General features: G+C 33.1%; 1 protein-coding gene across 2 annotated transcripts in view; it reads right to left on the minus strand.

Annotated features, from left to right (window-relative positions):
* Positions 1 to 10: 10 nt before the first annotated feature.
* LOC100378861 (cyclin-D1-binding protein 1 homolog) overlaps positions 11 to 20,247 on the minus strand; it is a 34,017-nt gene continuing 13,780 nt past the window's right edge. Inside the window, exons 3-8 of one of the 2 annotated variants that reach the window (XR_014929767.1) lie at positions 17,001 to 17,159; positions 15,795 to 15,891; positions 15,451 to 15,598; positions 11,896 to 12,211; positions 3,461 to 3,532; positions 338 to 473 (exon numbers count right to left, since the gene is read on the minus strand). Coding sequence is in view for 1 of the 2 variants with exons in the window: in XM_085500731.1 (XP_085356857.1) it covers positions 300 to 473; positions 11,900 to 12,211; positions 15,451 to 15,598; positions 15,795 to 15,891; positions 17,001 to 17,159 (890 nt within the window). In the remaining variant the exon portion in view is untranslated. Of the gene's footprint in view, positions 474 to 3,460; positions 3,533 to 11,895; positions 12,212 to 15,450; positions 15,599 to 15,794; positions 15,892 to 17,000; positions 17,160 to 20,247 lie in introns of both variants that reach the window. The other variant, XM_085500731.1, reaches the window with a different exon arrangement.

Genomic DNA, 20,247 nt, shown 5'->3' on the forward strand with positions numbered 1-20,247 from the left:
AACAACTGACTTACCAAATATGGACATGAAAGCAACTTTAATACTTTTATCTGCAGTATCATACAATTATTGTAGACTAGGTTTTTATATTTACATACAAATTTATTAAATAAACAAACAGCATGTTATGATTACGATGCATACCTAGTAAGACATGAATATTCATGAGTATTCTGAATATATATAGTATGCAAGTACACTGTTTTACTGCAGCAGAATGTTAAAAAAAAATGTTTTTTTAACAGAATTTATTTATATACACAAAATGTAGCGATTGTTATGACGTTGTTGAGTTATTCTCACGTTCCATCTGGAATTGTTACAAACTCGAGAGTCATTTCTTTAATTTTATCAGCATTGTGTTCTACTGCACCATGTAGAAATTCGAGCCATGCTGAATCTCCTTCTTCACATATATGACTTGACTTGGCTCTTTCCAGTAGATTCCGCAGTGTACTAGAGAGTGCATCTCCCTGGTGAAATATAACATATCATATTCAGTTACTTGATTTACTGCAACATTGATTTACGTATGGTGCAACAGAAATAGAGATTTTTGACTGCTTAGAGTTGAACTTTATTATGTTACATATTTGATGGTACACATGTAAGACTATGCACAAACTATAAATATTCAAGAATTTGCTACTCTTCTGAAGTACTGTGGGTCAATTGCTGCGAGACCACATCCTTATCTGCACTATTCTAGGATAAAATTTAAACATACAATAAAATCAGGAATCAAAAGGATGATCAATATTTAGACACACTGAAAAATTTAATTTATTACAAGCAATCTCACAGTCTAAATAGCTCCACTGTCTTTTGTAGAGTGTCTTGCTCAAAACAAAATTGAAAATGTTCTGTGTGATGCGATATTAGCTAGTATTACATATTTTTTTTTAGAAATAGCGCAACAAATCAAACTGTCATTTCTATTTGGTTAGCAAATTAAAAACAAATTGTGTAGCTCTTAAAGTATTGAAAACCTGGATCGAAAACAAATAAAAGTATTTGAAAATAGCACACACTTTCTGAATGCCGAGTCTCAGTTGGGATGGAGGTGTCAAAGGAATTGAGCTGGAAGTTCTCAAGAAAAGTCTAAAATAAGAAAAAACAAGCCATGCATGGACAGTCCCCGTTAGTTATCAAATTTAAGATATATAGTTTTGTTTATAGTAATATAACTGGAATATAACCATGTCAGGGATATGATTTTTTAACATTAAAATACTGGACATTTGTATCTGATCGTTAAACAAGTACTTGTCCATATTGAGAGATATTGCTCTGGAACAGCATTCAAAATCAGCCATTTAGAATACATGTATATATATAATATTATTATACTTTATTTCAGACTCAAAGGTCCATAGAGAAATTACAACAGAAATAACATTATTTATAAAGAAGACGTCTATTATTGCGCCAAAAACTAGACCTTAGGAATAAATCACTATTTATACAACTATCAATTATATTATTGTCACTCTGAAACAATCGCTGTTTAAAATTGTACAATGATTTTCTATGAAGTGTTGAAAAATTGAAAATATTTCTCATGACACAATTACCACTTGCACTGCTCGACCTCTCTAATTTAAAAATATAACATGATGTATAACGAATATATAAAATTTAAATATACAACCTGTAATAAGTCATTTAAGCGATATGGCTCTAAGAAGCCCAATCATTAAAACAAAATGGCCGCCAGTCAGCCATTTTGAATCCAATCTGAAAAATAAAATGACGAGCATCAGGAACCTGTAATGTCTAATGTATGTACCAAGTTTGAACGAAATCCACCCATAAATGCTTGATGTTTGATGATTTTTTAGCACAAAAATGACCACCATTCGGCATTTTGAATAGGATAGTCAAACCAATATATCTGTTTATCTATGACATGATGTATAATGAATATTTAAAATTTGAAAATATTATCAGTCAAAACAAGTCGGAGATATGGGTCTAGAAGCCCATTCATTAAAACAAAATGGCCACCAGACAGCCATTTTGAATCCGATCTGAAAAATAAATTATGTGCATCAGGAACCTGTAATGTCTAATGTATGTACCAAGTTTGAACGAAATCCATCCATAAATGCCAGAAATGCTTGATATTTGACGATTGTTTAGCACAAAAAAGGCCACCATTTGGCCATTTTGAATAGGATCGTCAAACCAATATATCTGTCTATCTATAACATGATGTATAATGAATATTTAAAATCTGAACATAATCAGTGAAAGCAAGTCAGAGATATGGCGCGAGAACTACATTCATTAATAACAAAATGGCTGCCAGTCAGCCATTTTAAATCTTATCTGAAAAACAAAATTATTTGCATCAAGGTCCCGTAATGTCTATTATATATACCAAGTTTGAACAACATCCATCTGTAAACAGCCGAGAAATACTTGATTTTGATGATTTTTAGCACAAAAATGGCTGCCATTCGGCCATCTTGAATCAGATCGTAAAACAAATTGACGTGCATATGTATGATATGATGTATGTGTGAAGTTTGATTGTGATTGGTCCAGGCATTTCTAAGATACAGGTGCGGACGCATGCACAGACGCACGCACGGACAGACACACAGGTCAAAACATAAGTCTAAATATTTGCTAAAAATAGTGAATTAAAGATATCGTCACAAAATGAACAAATCTCATTAGGTCTACACAAGGCATCTACATACTAAGTAATTGTACAGGCAGTTATCAAGAAGATGATGAAAATGAAATTGTTGAGAGACACACAGAAGACAATCATCCAGGTGAACGATGGCATGAACTGCCATCTCTGGTGACTGCGGAGCTTAATCAAAGATTCTTAGAAAGAACTCCCATGTGCTGAGAGTATTGAAGACACATTAAAAATTAATTAAAAATAAACTGAAAACTAATTATGTAAATCAGGTAACTAATATGAACAGAACAGAACAAAAACATTATGAATTATTATGCTAATTAGAGAATTAATATGAACAAATTTTAACCCAAAATTAATCAGGCCTGTCTATTGTCCTAGAGCATTTATGTACTAATTTTATTCAAATGTGATGATTAGTAATTGAGATATTAGTGTTAATTAATTAAGTTAATTAGGTGATTAATAAGCATAAATATTTACCAAAAACTAATTGGGTCTCTGCATAGTTTTAGATTCATTAAAATGTGATGAGTACTCTTTAAAAGTTTCATTAAAATCCAATTCGTGGTTCTTTATATATCAGTGGAACATTCATAGAAACAATTAATTAATTATGCAAATTAGGTAATTAATATTCACAATTATTTACCCTAAAACTAATCAGGTCTCTGCACAGTCCTAGAAGATCTATGTAGCAAGTCTCATTGAAATGTAATGATTAGTACTTGAGATATCAGGCAAAAAGCTGAAAATTAACTAATTATGCTAATAAGGTAATTAATATGCACAAATATTTACCTAAAAACTAATCAGGGGTCTGCACAGTCCTTAAGTAACTATGTACCAAGTTTCATTGAAATGTGATGATTACTACCTGAAATATCAAAAGCTGAAAATTAATTAATTATGCAAATTAGGTAATTAATATGTACTGATATTACCCTAAAAACTATCAGGTCTGTGCAGTGTCCTATGACATCTATGTACCAAGTTTTATTGAAATGTGATGATAAGTACTTGAGATATCAGTGGAAAAGCCAAAAATTGATTGATCATTATGCAAAGACTCCCTTTTTGTGCTTCACACACTGGAGTCAAAAACAGAACATTTAGTACATACTTAAGGTAGCAGAATAGTTTTTTTGGCACTTTTCACATTTTTTTTTTGAAAATCACACGAATAGCTCCCTAAGGCTTGCTACATGCATTGGTGTATTTATTTTATTGAAAAAAAAAAATATCTTGTACAAGTAAACTGGGTTTTTTTCTTGTTTGCAAACAAATTGCCAAGTTTTTGTTTATCCAGTGTACACCCAACTAGTGCATCTCATTAATATGCATGGTTTACAAACATAACTGAGCTGAGGGTAAATAGTTTTAAGTTGGGCCACTTTCTTTATTTGCTATTTACAAACAACTGATAAGATATCTGTTTGTAGTTTACACACAGCTGATAAGATGTGTGCACTGCTGCTTTTCTAGATGAGGAAGTATAGCAAAGACAAAACAATCGCTTTTGAAACACAACAAATTTTGAATAAACAAAAAAGTACTTGAATGTACCACTTCAATGTAATTATGTGTTAACAGAATAAAAACTTACAATAAATTTCTGTAATATTTTTTCTTGGCTCTGTCATTGAAAGATGTCTGACCACGGGGTTGTTTTCTTACAGTCCAGAAGTAATGCAGTTACATTGGGGGGGGGGGGGGCGCTCCCTTTCCATTGCATGAAAATTCTGATAACAGGCCACAAACTACATGTAAAGGTTGATCAATGATAAGAATATGCTTGGACCTGGTTTATATGATCCCCATGTCAGAGGAGTTTTCACCAAGTACAATGTAGGCATACTTGCATGCTTTGGTTTTTCTAAATTCCTAAATTATGTTACATGTAATAAATCTGTCTGATAAATACTTGGTTGTTTTATCTAATGTACTCATGCGAACAAAATGCACGGCAACGAAATAGTAGCGTGCCCCCCCCCCCCCCCGGCCGACGTCTTGACATCGGATAGTGGGCCAGTGTTTCACGCAAGGCAAGGGTTGACTTTTTCGTACGACTTTGGTAAAAAATAAAAGTATCATCTAAAATCTAGGTAGTTTTTATTGATGATAACAGTGAGTCCGGTTACAATTAAATTTTGAAGAGATTCATCTACAAGTATAAGACCCGAGGTTACTGCGACGGTAAAACTCTGTTTTGCGGGATTTAATTGTTAATAGCACAGGAAATGCTACATGCCGGCATACACCACTGGGTCACATTTTACAATTATTTCATTCACACCAATTAAAAAGCAGGGCAGCTTCCTTCATTAATGTGCAAAATATGCAAAGAAGGAGAGGATCATCAGTATTCTTTAGTTTAGTTTAGTTGTCATTCACTAAGTATGGACGAGATAGTAAGCACGCGAAAATTCCCCCCCCCCCCAAAAAAGAAAGCGAGGAAGAAAGAAGAAAAACGTCAAAAGAATGATCACTCCTGTCAAAAAGATGTTGAAAGAGACGATGCTGGGTTCGTACAGAACGGATTTCCCCGTCGAAACCAGTGTCAGCCATGAAGTGGGCGAAGAAAGTTTTACCATGAATCAGACTTCGATATAGTGGGTGATACTCCTGTTCAAAATGTTCGAGAGATGTCTGTATTTCGCAGGAAAATATTGTTACCTTCCGACGTAGAAGAAGAAAACGAGAGTGGGCGTCACGACCGATCGTTTGAAGACGAAGAGATTCGACTCGTTGACATGGCACTGTTGAATGGTGCCCTAGAAAAAGCGATTTGTCAATTTTGCAAAGTAGGCAATATCTCAATAGTGGAGCGCAGGCGTCACGGTCTGGGCAGTCAGCTTGAAATCCTTTGCACGCAAGGCGATTGTATTCGATCGAAACTGAGCCCACCTATCTTCCCGTCATCCCGAAAGAAGGGAGCAGTTTTCGAAATAAATAGAAAGGCTGCCATTGGAATGCGAGCGATTACCCCACAGCCGCCATTTCATTTGCTATCGTATGCCGCGCAAGTTGGTGTCGGAAGGTGTTCTTCTGCCTCCAGGAGACTTCGAAACTCGTGGCATGCTTGAACTAATAAGTTTACAAACACAACGGCCCAAAAATAAATACACTGTATTTGCAAACACTTCAACTGCCAAGTGTAGTGTCTGTATTGTTTGTTACTCGCAAACAGAACCACCCACTTTGCATAATCCAAGCTTTAATGAATGACGTCACCGTTCGTTATCAGAACAGATCGTCACAAAACTCCATAGCGTGAAAGAAAACGGCCAAAAAAACAAAGTTTTTCACAGATATAAATGTCGGTTCATGATTTTTCTCAAAAACAACTTTCAAAGTATTTCATTTACAATTAGCCCATGTAAATTTTGCTGCTAAAACGGGAGTTAACGTTGATTGAAGTTTGAAATCATAAAAGTGCCGATTTCTCGGTGTTCGGTTTCTGACAATTACCGTTGACCTAATTTTAAATAGCATTTCAGTGAGTAGCATTACGATGTTGCCGTTTGGTTTTTCTTACTCTTGGATATGTTGGCTTCATATCCGTATTTACATTTTTGCGAAATTCTATTGCGTTTTTTTCACAAACCTCGCGCAAACCATCGATATACACAAACTTTAACACCAAAAAACGTGCTTGAAATTTGTGATTTTCGGAAAGAAAAAAAATACTTAATGCAAAAAATAGAAATACGGATTTAAACTTCATGACCTTTGCTTCAAAACAGTGTAAAGTTTTTGATCGCATGAATGACTGTAGAGATGACAATTAAAATTTTATTCACGTTAGTTAAATTATCAGCCCCACTGATTTTCAGAATCACGTGACGCTAAAACAAACACAATGTTCACAAAATATTAATAATAGGAAAATACAAGTCAAGAGCTTTCTAAACATATATAGATTGTATGGTTTCTTGTAAAATTTATTCCGATTATAGGTGTTTACATTTTTCATGCAAAAAAACTATCCTGCTACCTTAATACAATTCATACATATTAATACCTTCAAATATGTCACATAATAGTCACAAGACCACGATAATTTTATATGAATGATATCAGAGTCCATATTCATACCTTCAAATATGTCACATAATAGTCACAAGACCACGATAATTTTATATGAATGATATCAGAGTCCATATTCATACCTTCAAATATGTCACATAATAGTCACAAGACCATGATAATTTTATATGAATGATATCAGTCCATATTCATACCTTCAAATATGTCACATAATAGTCACAAGACCACGATAATTTTATATGAATGATATCAGTCCATATTCAGACCTTCAAATATGTCACATAATAGTCACAAGACCACGATAATTTTATATGAATGATATCAGAGTCCATATTCATACCTTCAAATATGTCACATAATAGTCACAAGACCACGACAATTTTATATGAATGATATCAGAGTCCATATTCATACCTTCAAATATGTCACACAAGTCACAAGACCATGATAATTTTTTATGAATGATATAAGAATCCATATTAATACCTTCAAATATGTCACATAATAGTCACAAGACCACGACAATTTTATATGAATGATATCAAAGTCCATATTCATACCTTCAAATATGTCACATAATAGTCGCAAGACCATGACAATTTTATATGAATGATATCAGAGTCCATATTCATACTTTCAAATATGTCACATAATAGTCACAAGACCATGATAATTGTATATGGATGATATCAGAGTCCATATTCATACCCTCAAATATGTCACATAATAGTCACAAGACCATGATAATTTTATATGAATGATATCAGAGTCCATATTCATACCTTCAAATGTCACATAATAGTCACAAGACCATGATAATTTTATTTGAATAATATCAGAGTCCATATTCATACCTTCAAATGTCACATAATCGTCACAAGACCACAGTAATTTTATATGAATAATATCAGAGTCCATATTAATACCTTCAAAAATGTCACAGAATAGTCACAAGACCATGATAATTTTATATCAATGATATCAGAGTCCATATTCATACCTTCAAATATGTCACATAATAGTCACAAGACCACGATAATTTTATATGAATGATATCAAAGTCCATATTCATACCTTCAAATATGTCACATAATAGTCACAGGACCATGATAATTTTATATGAATGATATCAAAGTCCATATTCATACCTTCAAATATGTCACATAATAGTCACAAGACCATGACAATTTTATATGAATGATATCAGAATCCATATTCATACTTTTAAATATGTCACATAATAGTCACAAGACCATGATAATTTTATATGGATGATATCAGAGTCCATATTCATACCCTCAAATATGTCACATAATAGTCACAAGACCACGATAATTTATATGAATATCAGAGTCCATATTAATACCTTCAAATGTCACATAATAACCACAGGACCATGATAATTTTATATGAATGATATCAGAGTCCATATTCATACCTTCAAATATGTCACGTAATAGTCACAAGACCACGATAATTTTATATGAATATCAAAGTCCACATTAATACCGTCAAATATGTCACATAATAGTCACAAGACCACGATAATTATATATGAATATCAGAGTCCATATTAATACCTCAAATGTCACATAATAGTCACACGACCATGATAATTTTATATCAATGATATCAGAGTCCATATTTATACCCTCAAATATGTCACATAATAGTCACAAGACCACGATAATTTATATGAATATCAGAGTCCATATTCATACCTTCAAATGTCACATAATAGTCACAAGACCATGATAATTTTATTTGAATAATATCAGAGTCCATATTCATACCTTCAAATGTCACATAATCGTCACAAGACCACAGTAATTTTATATGAATAATATCAGAGTCCATATTAATACCTTCAAAAATGTCACAGAATAGTCACAAGACCATGATAATTTTATATCAATGATATCAGAGTCCATATTCATACCTTCAAATATGTCACATAATAGTCACAAGACCACGATAATTTTATATGAATGATATCAAAGTCCATATTCATACCTTCAAATATGTCACATAATAGTCACAGGACCATGATAATTTTATATGAATGATATCAAAGTCCATATTCATACCTTCAAATATGTCACATAATAGTCACAAGACCATGACAATTTTATATGAATGATATCAGAATCCATATTCATACTTTTAAATATGTCACATAATAGTCACAAGACCATGATAATTTTATATGGATGATATCAGAGTCCATATTCATACCCTCAAATATGTCACATAATAGTCACAAGACCACGATAATTTATATGAATATCAGAGTCCATATTAATACCTTCAAATGTCACATAATAACCACAGGACCATGATAATTTTATATGAATGATATCAGAGTCCATATTCATACCTTCAAATATGTCACGTAATAGTCATAAGACCACGATAATTTTATATGAATATCAAAGTCCACATTAATACCGTCAAATATGTCACATAATAGTCACAAGACCACGATAATTATATATGAATATCAGAGTCCATATTAATACCTCAAATGTCACATAATAGTCACACGACCATGATAATTTTATATGAATGATATCAGAGTCCATATTTATACCCTCAAATATGTCACATAATAGTCACAAGACCACGATAATTTATATGAATATCAGAGTCCATATTAATACCTTCAAATGTCACATAATAGCCACAGAACCATGATAATTTCATATGAATGATATCAGTCCATATTCATACCTTCAAATATGTCACGTAATAGTCACAAGACTACGATAATTTTATATGGTGATATCAGAGTCCATATTCATACCTTCAAATATGTCACATAATAGTCACAAGACCATGATAATTTTATATGAATGATATCAGAGTCCATATTCATACCTTCAAATATGTCACATAATAGTCACAAGACCATGATAATTTTGTATGAATGATATCAGAGTCCATATTCATACCTTCAAATATGTCACATAATAGTCACAAGACCATGATAATTTTGTATGAATAATATCAGAGTCCATATTCATACCTTCAAATGTCACATATTAATAGTCACAAGACCACGATAATTTTTTATGAATGATATCAGAGTCCATATTCATACCTTCAAATATGTCACATAATAGTCACAAGACCATGATAATTTTATATCAATGATATCACAGTCCATATTCATACCTTCAAATATGTCACATAATAGTCACAAGACCATGATGATTTTATATCAATGATATCACAGTCCATATTCATACCTTCAAATATGTCACATAATAGTCACAAGACCACAATAATTTTATATGAATGATATCAAAGTCCATATTCATACCTTCAAATATGTCACATAATAGTCACAAGACCACGATAATTATATATGAATATCAGAGTCCATATTAATACCTCAAAAGTCACATAATAGTCACAAGACCATGATAATTTTATATGAATGATATCAGAGTCCATATTCATACCTTCAAATATGTCACATAATTGTCACAAGACCATGATAATTTTATATGAATGATATCAGAGTCCATATTCATACCTTCAAATATGTCACATAATAGTCACAAGACCACGATAATTATATATGAATATCAGAGTCCATATTAATACCTCAAATGTCACATAATAGTCACAAGACCACGATAATTTTATATGAATGATATCAGAGTCCATATTCATACCCTCAAATATGTCACATAATAGTCACAAGACCACGATAATTTATATGAATATCAGAGTCCATATTAATACCTTCAAATATGTCACATAATAGTCACAAGACCACGATAATTATATATGAATATCAGAGTCCATATTAATACCTCAAAAGTCACATAATAGTCACAAGACCACGATAATTTTATATGAATGATATCAGTCCATATTAATACCTTCAAATGTCACATAATAGTCACAAGACCACGATAATTTTTTATGAATGATATCAGAGTCCATATTCATACCTTCAAATATGTCACATAATAGTCACAAGACCATAATTTTATATCAATGATATCAGAGTCCATATTCATACCTTCAAATATGTCACATAATAGTCACAAGACCACAATAATTTTATATGAATGATATCAAAGTCCATATTCATACCTTCAAATATGTCATATAATAGTCACAAGACCACAATAATTTTATATGAATGATATCAAAGTCCATATTAATACCTTCAAATATGTCACATAATAGTCACAAGACCGCGATAATTATATATGAATATCAGAGTCCATATTAATACCTTCAAATATGTCACATAATAGTCACAAGACCACGATAATTATATATGAATATCAGAGTCCATATTAATACCTCAAATGTCACATAATAGTCACAAGACCACGATAATTTTATATGAATGATATCAGAGTCCATATTCATACCCTCAAATATGTCACATTATAGTCACAAGACCACGATAATTTATATGAATATCAGAGTCCATATTAATACCTTCAAATATGTCACATAATAGTCACAAGACCACGATAATTATATATGAATATCAGAGTCCATATTAATACCTCAAAAGTCACATAATAGTCACAAGACCACGATAATTTTATATGAATGATATCAGTCCATATTAATACCTTCAAATGTCACATAATAGTCACAAGACCATGATAATTTTTTATGAATGATATCAGAGTCCATATTCATACCTTCAAATATGTCACATAATAGTCACAAGACCATAATTTTATATCAATGATATCAGAGTCCATATTCATACCTTCAAATATGTCACATAATAGTCACAAGACCACAATAATTTTATATGAATGATATCAAAGTCCATATTCATACCTTCAAATATGTCATATAATAGTCACAAGACCACAATAATTTTATATGAATGATATCAAAGTCCATATTAATACCTTCAAATATGTCACATAATAGTCACAAGACCGCGATAATTATATATGAATATCAGAGTCCATATTAATACCTCAAATGTCACATAATAGTCACAAGACCACGATAATTTTATATGAATGGTATCAGAGTCCATATTCATACCTTCAAATATGTCACATAATTGTCACAAGACCATGATAATTTTATGTGAATGATATCAGAGTCCATATTCATACCTTCAAATATGTCACATAATAGTCACAAGACCACGATAATTTTATCCATAATAGCATGCAGTGAAAAAATACTACCTACATGTGTTCTAATGTCCTGATACTTCAAAGGTGGGTATATTCCTGTCACCATCTCATCTAACAGAGGACTGACCTTCTCTACAATATCACCAATATCATCTAAGTCGGCAGTGTGTTCGATTACTAAACAGTCACCATGACTCTGAATGGCACCTGTTATTTTTTTAAGACATGCCTTGCAAGCTTTGGCTAGTCCCAAACAGGGTGCAAGTAGTTCTCTGTCTTTGTCTGACCAACTATCCTCATTATTGTGTTCTTGTCCCAGTATTTCATCTAAGTCGTCCCAGGCATCAGCTGATTCATCTAGAAGGGCCTGAAACAATGATAATGAACATTAAATGTTTATATTTGGGTTTTTTGATACAAACAAATTTGTCATAACCTATCAAATTCAATGACAATTCCTTGTTAGATCATTCAGACACCACTGTTGACAAGGTATCCATACAGCAATGCTAATTTACACTGAAAGGTCAACAGTTAGTGCCAGGGAGTCAAACTGAAATTTTGCTGTATCATGAAAAAAAGCTGGTCAATCCTTTCCCAGCAATAATTATTTTGTGTACTTGGTAAATGACATTCACATGGGCATATGAATACTATAGTATGCAGGGTTCTCCCCAGAAAAAACGCATAGCGCCACAGCTAATTTGCATAATAATTTGCATATCATTTACATACCTTTCCTTCATTGATTAACAGAACTCATTTACAATTATGAATATTAGTGAGCTCAGTCACAGTGGAAATACTTTTTTTAATGGAATCAACACATTATGTTTCACAATTTAGAAGAGTTTGAAACATTCTCGAAATACAAATGCTGCAGACTAAAAACAAACACAAATAAATTATTGTTGCAATTTAATTGTATTTTTAAACGTTGAATGAAACGCATTCAAAACGTTAAGCCAGAGTTATGTTCACGAATCTTATAATTTTATTCACTCCAAAAACATTCTCCTTCAAAAAATCGAGCACGTAATTAATTGGCGTATTGTTGTAATTTATTATTCGTACCATCAACTTCTAAAATGTTTACATTTACAGTAATGAGCGAACAAATAACACTTCAAAACGATCATCAAAGTTACGACGTGACATGACATAACTTACTTGGCGATGTTATACACCGGTTATACCAATATTTCCTCAAAAAATGTTACTTCATTTTTTTTTATATGAAATGTAAGTAAAATCCGACTTATTTTTATCGGGAGCGATTATTTTTGATCACTTGATCGCTTCAGTAAAAACAAGCAGCCTCTCGGCTGAGATAGCTCCGCTGTTAGCAATGCACATTTCAATTAAAGAACAGAAGATATCATTAGAGAATTAACAATATGCATAGTATCAATGCAATGGGACTTGCTGTTTTCAACAAGAATTCAAAAATATAATTTTTAACCATAAATGATTGTGGTTTTTAACAAGAAGAAAATATCACTTTTTACCAAAAATGACAAAAATATTCATCAAAATTAGAAAATTGAAGATATCATCATGAAATGAACAAATTTTAGAGTGGTCCATATGTAGTATCTATATATGTAATATCAAAGCAATTGGACTAGCGTTTTTAACAAGAAGTCGAAAATATCACTTTTTACCAAAAATGACAAAAATATTTACCAAAATAAGAGAATTAAAGATATCATTACAAAATGAACAAATCTGAGAGAGGTCCACAAGTAGTACCTATATATGTAATATCAAAGCAATTGGACTTGCGGTTTTTAACAAGAAGTTGAAAATATCACTTTTTACCAAAAATGACAAAAATATTCACCAAAATTAGAAAATTGAAGATATCATCATGAAATGAACAAATTTGAGAGTAGTCCATATGTAGTATCTATATATGTAATATCAAAGCAATTGGACATGTCGTTTTTAACAAGATGTCGAAAATATCACTTTTTACCAAAAATGAAAAAAATATTTACCAAAATTAGAGAATTAAAGATATCATTACAAAATGAACAAAACTGAGAGAGGTCCACATGTAGTACCTATATATGTTATATCAAAGCAATTGGACTTGCGGTTTTTAACAAGAAGTTGAAAATATCACTTTTTACCAAAAATGACAAAAATATTCACCAAAATTAGAGAATTGAAGATATGATCATGAAATGAACAAATCTGAGAGAGGTCTACCCAAGGTACATATACACTAAGTATCAAAACATTCAGGCTTGTAGTTTTCAAGAAGAAGTCAAAAAAGTAAAACATTGACACGGACGATGACGGACGCCGACGGACAATCACTCATATGATAAGCTCCGCTCGACAAAGTCGACAGCGGAGCTAAAAATGACAAAAATATTCACCAAAATTAGAGAATTGAAGATATCATTACAAAATGAAAAAATCTGAGAGAGATACACATGTAGTACCTATATATGTATTATCAAAGCAATTGGACTTGCGGTTTTTAACAAGAAGTCGAAAATATCACTTTTTACCAAAAATGACAAAAATATTCACCAAAATTAGAGAATTGAAGATATCATTACAAAATGAACAAATCTGAGAGAGATACACATGTAGTACCTATATATGTATTATCAAAGCAATTGGACTTGCGGTTTTTAACAAGAAGTCGAAAATATCACTTTTTACCAAAAATGACAAAAATATTCACCAAAATTAGAGAATTGAAGATATGATCATGAAATGAATAAATCTGAGAGAGGTCTACCCAAGGTACATATTCACCAAGTATCAAAGCATTCAGGCTTGTAGTTTTCAAGAAGAAGTCGAAAAAGTAAAACATTGACACGGACGACAGACACCGGACGACGACACCGGACAATCACTCATATGATAAGCTTCGCTTGACAAAGTCGACAGCAGAGCTAAAAACAGACCCGCCATGATGTTTGTGAAATATTAGCATGTGTCCTTTGACCGGATGGGTCAAAAATGCCATTAACCAATCAAAATGCCGCATGGTAATGTCGGTAGAATCCGAAGTTTTCCGAATGATAGTGATCATAAAAATTACATTGCGGAAGTTAAGCGATTTCGTAGCACGATGTGTTGGCATCGATTTCAATTGAAAACTGCATGATGGCTTTCGAAAGAGGTGATTTGCAATTTTTAAAAGGCAAAATAGATCTTGAAAGAAGAGTTTTTACATGATTCGCGATGATAATACTAGTTCGAATGTATTTTACCAAATCACGCAATGAACACGTTGTTTTTTTATTGAGTAGTGTAAACTGATCGTGAACTCCGCTTTGACCATATTATATTTTAGCCTTCAATCTAAAGACTGTGTCTATTGCACAAAGTATTCACCTATAAACAAAGAGGTGCTAATTTCATGGTCGGGCCGGCCAGCATGGCGAACAAAGCTTTTGCACATCTGATATTGGCATGTCAAATATGAAAATCAAGCGCTGAGGTGGGAACACATAGCACCGAGGTCCCAAATAAAGCGCCGAGATTCACAAGTATAGCGCCGTGAACCCCGGCGCTAAAAAGCCCTGGGGAGAACCCTGGTATGATAAGAAGAAGAGCAGGGCGAGTCCGCAAAAAGGTTACCTCTTGTACTTCTTCAATAACATCGTCCACAAGGTTAGACGATGTGTTGATTACTCTCAGCACAGCATCCTTGTCATTCTTTGGTATATCATCAAAACATTCGCAGCATTGCCAAACTTCACCTGTAGACTGGAGTTGAGCTTTAGACCTTAAAGAGATAAAAGTATAATGTATCATCTGAAACTATTCTTGATAAGCACATAACCAACATATAGGAATCAGCAAGTCACTGCTAAATACAAATTAACTGCTTTCCTTTCTCAACAATCTAACATTAAATGACATATTTAGTGATGTTGTAATCCAGGTATTGAGGGCAGTGTTCATCTGTCCATCATTCTTACCCTTTAGACTTTTCTGTTTTTACAGTTTTCACTAAAGTGTGCAGACTTTCAATAGTCCCAATCACTGTGGCCTTTGTAAATTTCCTAAGTGTGATCCCTGGAAAGAAATGAGAAAAAGGAAAACTATGAAATACAGTGAGTTTACATGTAGTTCCCAGGAACAGGAGAATTTGTTTTCATATTGTGGCAGTTCATTAATGTGTGTGTGGGAGTCTCAGAAAACAGCAAATAACAAAGCGACCAGTTTTTGGAAAGTTTCTAAAAGCAAAGTGTGCATCTACAAGCAAGCTAGTGAATAAAAACATAGTAAAACTACACATGACTTGCCCTGTATATGAAAGGTTTCGTAAATGCCAATTCACAGTATAAGATTGGAAGATGCCTATATAGGGTGGGGAGATCACAGCATAGGGTGGGGAGAACACAGCATAGGGTGGGGAGAACACATCATAGGGTGGGGAGAACACAGCATAGAATGGGGAGAACACAGCATAGGGTGGGGAGATCACAGCATAGGGTGGGGAGATCACAGCACATGGTGGGGAGAACACAGCATATGGTGGGGAGATCACAGCATAGGGTGGGGAGAACACAACATAGGGTGGGGAGATCACAGCATAGGGTGGGGAGAACACAGCATAGGGTGGGGAGATCACAGCATAGGGTGGGGAGAATACAGCATATGGTGGGGAGAACATAGCATAGGGTGGGGAGAACACAGCATAGGGTGGGGAGATCACAGCATAGGGTGGGGAGAACACAACATAGGGTGGGGAGAACACAACATAGGGTGGGGAGATCACAGCATAGGGTGGAGATCATCATAATGTATACATATTAACTATATAGATGTATATAAGTTTGATAGTGAACATATGGAAGTTACTCATACTGATCATTTAAATAACAATTTAAAGAAGTAAAAAAAAAAAAATACAAATAAATGAAGGAATTCAAAAGCAGGTGTAATGTAGTCTGTGTAATGTACAGCAACATAGTGATAAAAGTGTTGAAGGTATTGGATGCTGTCCCTTCACTTCACGGGAAATCCAAAACACAACAACTACAAGTTTGGTCATAGTTCATAGTGTGTATAATTTATTTATAGTGTCCATGTACACATGTCCCTTTGCATTCATCTTTTGATCTTAGATTACCCACGACTACATTGTAACCACCAAATGAATTCATTGTATGTCTTATTACCTTGATCCTTGGGTAAACCGTAATACACTGTCAGCATTGTCAATATAGCCATTTCTACTTTCTGTAGAAGACACTGACTTTCTAATACCGTTGGTAATGGTGGTGAGAACATCAAACAAAGTTTGGTTGCTTCTGATGAGACTACTTTAAAAGTACCACCTGAATAATATAGAACAACAATTTTGGTTGAGAGTTCCTTAGGGTCCCCTCACCCATAACTCTAATCCTAATCCTGCCCTCCACAATTTGGGTCACTTACAGTTATTTGGAGGAGCACATCAGAGTATATTGAATTACATTGAGGGGCTAGAGTGTTAGGATTAATGCTGATTACTTAATTTTTGTGACATCGTCAGTGCTATGTGTTTTTTAACAACTTAGTTGTTTATTCCAGAATTTGAGCTTTTTCACATAACTTTTTAAATCGGGTACAAATGTAGTTAATTTATCTATTTTTCCAGCAGCGACACATTTTCGCAACAAATTTTTATACCTTTACCCAGAAATTTTTTGTCAGTGTTCTCCACAAGGTGTTTTACGACCGCCTAGTTACTCTCAACACCCGCCCACCAACGTACATCCAGCTGAAATTATTTGTAAAAAGCTTGCATTGTTCTTCCCAAGCCTAAACAAAAGAGTAGTTGCCCAACCCTTTATTTTGCTATTGTTTCAAGGGTTCGGACATAAACAAGACATGAAATGTCACAGTCCCCGTTATTTGATTATAAAGTAGTACAAGGAACATCTGCAAACAGGTGAATGAATATGTACTCTATGTGGGTACAACTCATCATAAAGTGATTTTTCATAATCTAGTTTTGTACTGACAACTAAAATCTTCCACTGACCCATGTTCAGAATCTCAGAGTACACAAGTGCAACAAAACTATTTGTCATACATGTATACTTGCTCAAGAAACTGCATTCATAAATCTGAGTGAACCTTGATGTACATGACTTCTTTGTTAATCAGGTCTTAGTATATTACCAGGACCTGGGTTTGTTTCAACATCACCATTGGGCATCAGAATCATTCTCATGTTGTCAAATACAATTTTTTATTAATACAGTAAGGTTTATTATTTAAAATGTATTCATTGTACATAGAACAACATCTGTTAATTTAAACAATTGTAAAAGCTATGTTTTCAGAGCAAGTACATGTAATAATTAAGGAAGCCAGTAAAGGTTGGTCTGCTCATAACCTTCAATGGAGAAGTAACAATAATTGTTTGAAGTCTTTTTAGTGCAGTGATATTATTGCATTTCATCATTATTAATGGGTATAAAATACTGTAAACCATTTAATTTTCACTTCTAGATATATTCAGGATTCTATGAAATTTCAATAAAGTCCCTGACACTCCATGTTGTAGGAACCCAGAAAAAATTGCCTTGCAAAATTGAAGCAGTTCACAGCACCACTGTAAAAAAAAAAAGAAGTTTAAAATGAGTATTGTTAAAGATATACACATGTGGGTTCATAAGACATACCGGTATGTACCAATCTGAGCGGTTCTAGAGATTAGTATCACAAGATTTTACTCTCCGTGATTCAATATCAGCCCTATGTATAACGCTGTGTTGATCAGGCGAACTAATTGACAATGGCCCTACAGGTATCGCTATGCAATCACAGTAGTTTTGTATTCTTCTTGCATTTCGACCATGGAAAAATATTTGTTTTTGAGAGTGGCCGAATTATTAGAAGAAAAACAGAAACTATTTTTTTTAGTATAAATTCTCGTAACTGAAATGCAGGATTGGTAAAGAACAAGACAATAAGCAAGATTGATAAACCTTCAGCGAGCACTCCTGAAATTTCAGATCATTGGTACCATGTTTTTGGATACATTCAATAAAATTGGGTTATTTATTTGATGTAACGAAACATGCATTCACAGCAGACGGAAATTCGTTTGAGATGTTACTGGATTTTTGTATTCAGTTTTCCATTTCAACCACCATCATCACTTAGTAAGCTGAGATCATGCATAAATGCACAGTGTAGTGCCACCAGAAAACCAATTGCTTGAGAATATTTTGCACCATTACACCATTTCAAATATTATATTAATTCACAGACAACAAAATAAAGATTTTCAATAACATATAAGTTTTCCCACAGTTTATGATTGTATGGCAATTACATGGCTTCACCAGTTTTACTCTGGAAGAAGATGGAAACAGATAACAGGAAGGGGCTACATGGCTACATCTTTTTTTTTCGAATTTGAATCAAGCATGATTTTAAAATTTTTTTTTTTACAAATGTCTATTTCAGGGCAACAGAAACAAAAACAATAAATGTGTAGGTAGGCATTTTAACAATTGCACTATTAATATTGGATGAAAACGTCATTACCGATATAAATCATAATTCTGTTCAAATTAAAAATAAGATCACATTTAATTTAGTCAGTTTTCATAATTAAATACATAATAACATGTACTTATAAATTTGAATAAGGTTCAACGGCTTTTTCATTTAGTGCCAGTTTATACACCATAAAACTTCTGGTTTAGGTGTCACACTCAAAGAGTGAAAGGCCTTTGGTTTGGCATCGCGAAATGTTGGAATTGAATCCCCCCAAAAATTCAGTAAAGTTTACGAAAAATAAAGTATTTTCTAAAAGAAGTTTCGAATAAATACAAACACGAATACATTGCTTAGTTGTTAGTACCGGTAGCAAATGATCATGGTAGCACAATCTGGTCATTCTGTGTTTCGCAAGTGAATAACTTACTTGTTTTCGAAGTATTGCAATTGTTTATTATTATTCAGTAATGATTATAATACGCACAAAAAAATAATTCGTTGAATTTTTATGAATTGGAAGTAATATTCAACTTAGTTTCATTGTAAACGAATGATTTCGGTCGAATGTAAATGCGATGCGATGCGATATCCGCCATGTTATTTCAGTACACGTGGTCATTTAAATATGTTAATGACGGCTCAGTGACCTCGTGGTGAACGCAACAGGGGATTCACCGATGTTTAGCAAGATCTTTATGCTTTGATTTTGACGGGGAAAACGGCATGATTTTTTTTAAATCGAAAAATTAGTTGTTTTCAAAAAATAAACTGAGCATTCAAAGAATAATTTAACATTGTTCACAGAAATAACAGCCCATTGTCGAAACGAAGCTTACCCATTCACGCTATTCACAATAAACATGATACTCTTGAATAGGTGTCAATGACTACAGTAAAATATAAATTAGACTCTTTTAGGCATCAGGA

The sequence above is a fragment of the Saccoglossus kowalevskii genome, chromosome 6, assembly GCF_978046115.1.
Source record: "Saccoglossus kowalevskii chromosome 6, keSacKowa6.1, whole genome shotgun sequence".
In the NCBI taxonomy this organism is placed as follows: domain Eukaryota; kingdom Metazoa; phylum Hemichordata; class Enteropneusta; family Harrimaniidae; genus Saccoglossus; species Saccoglossus kowalevskii.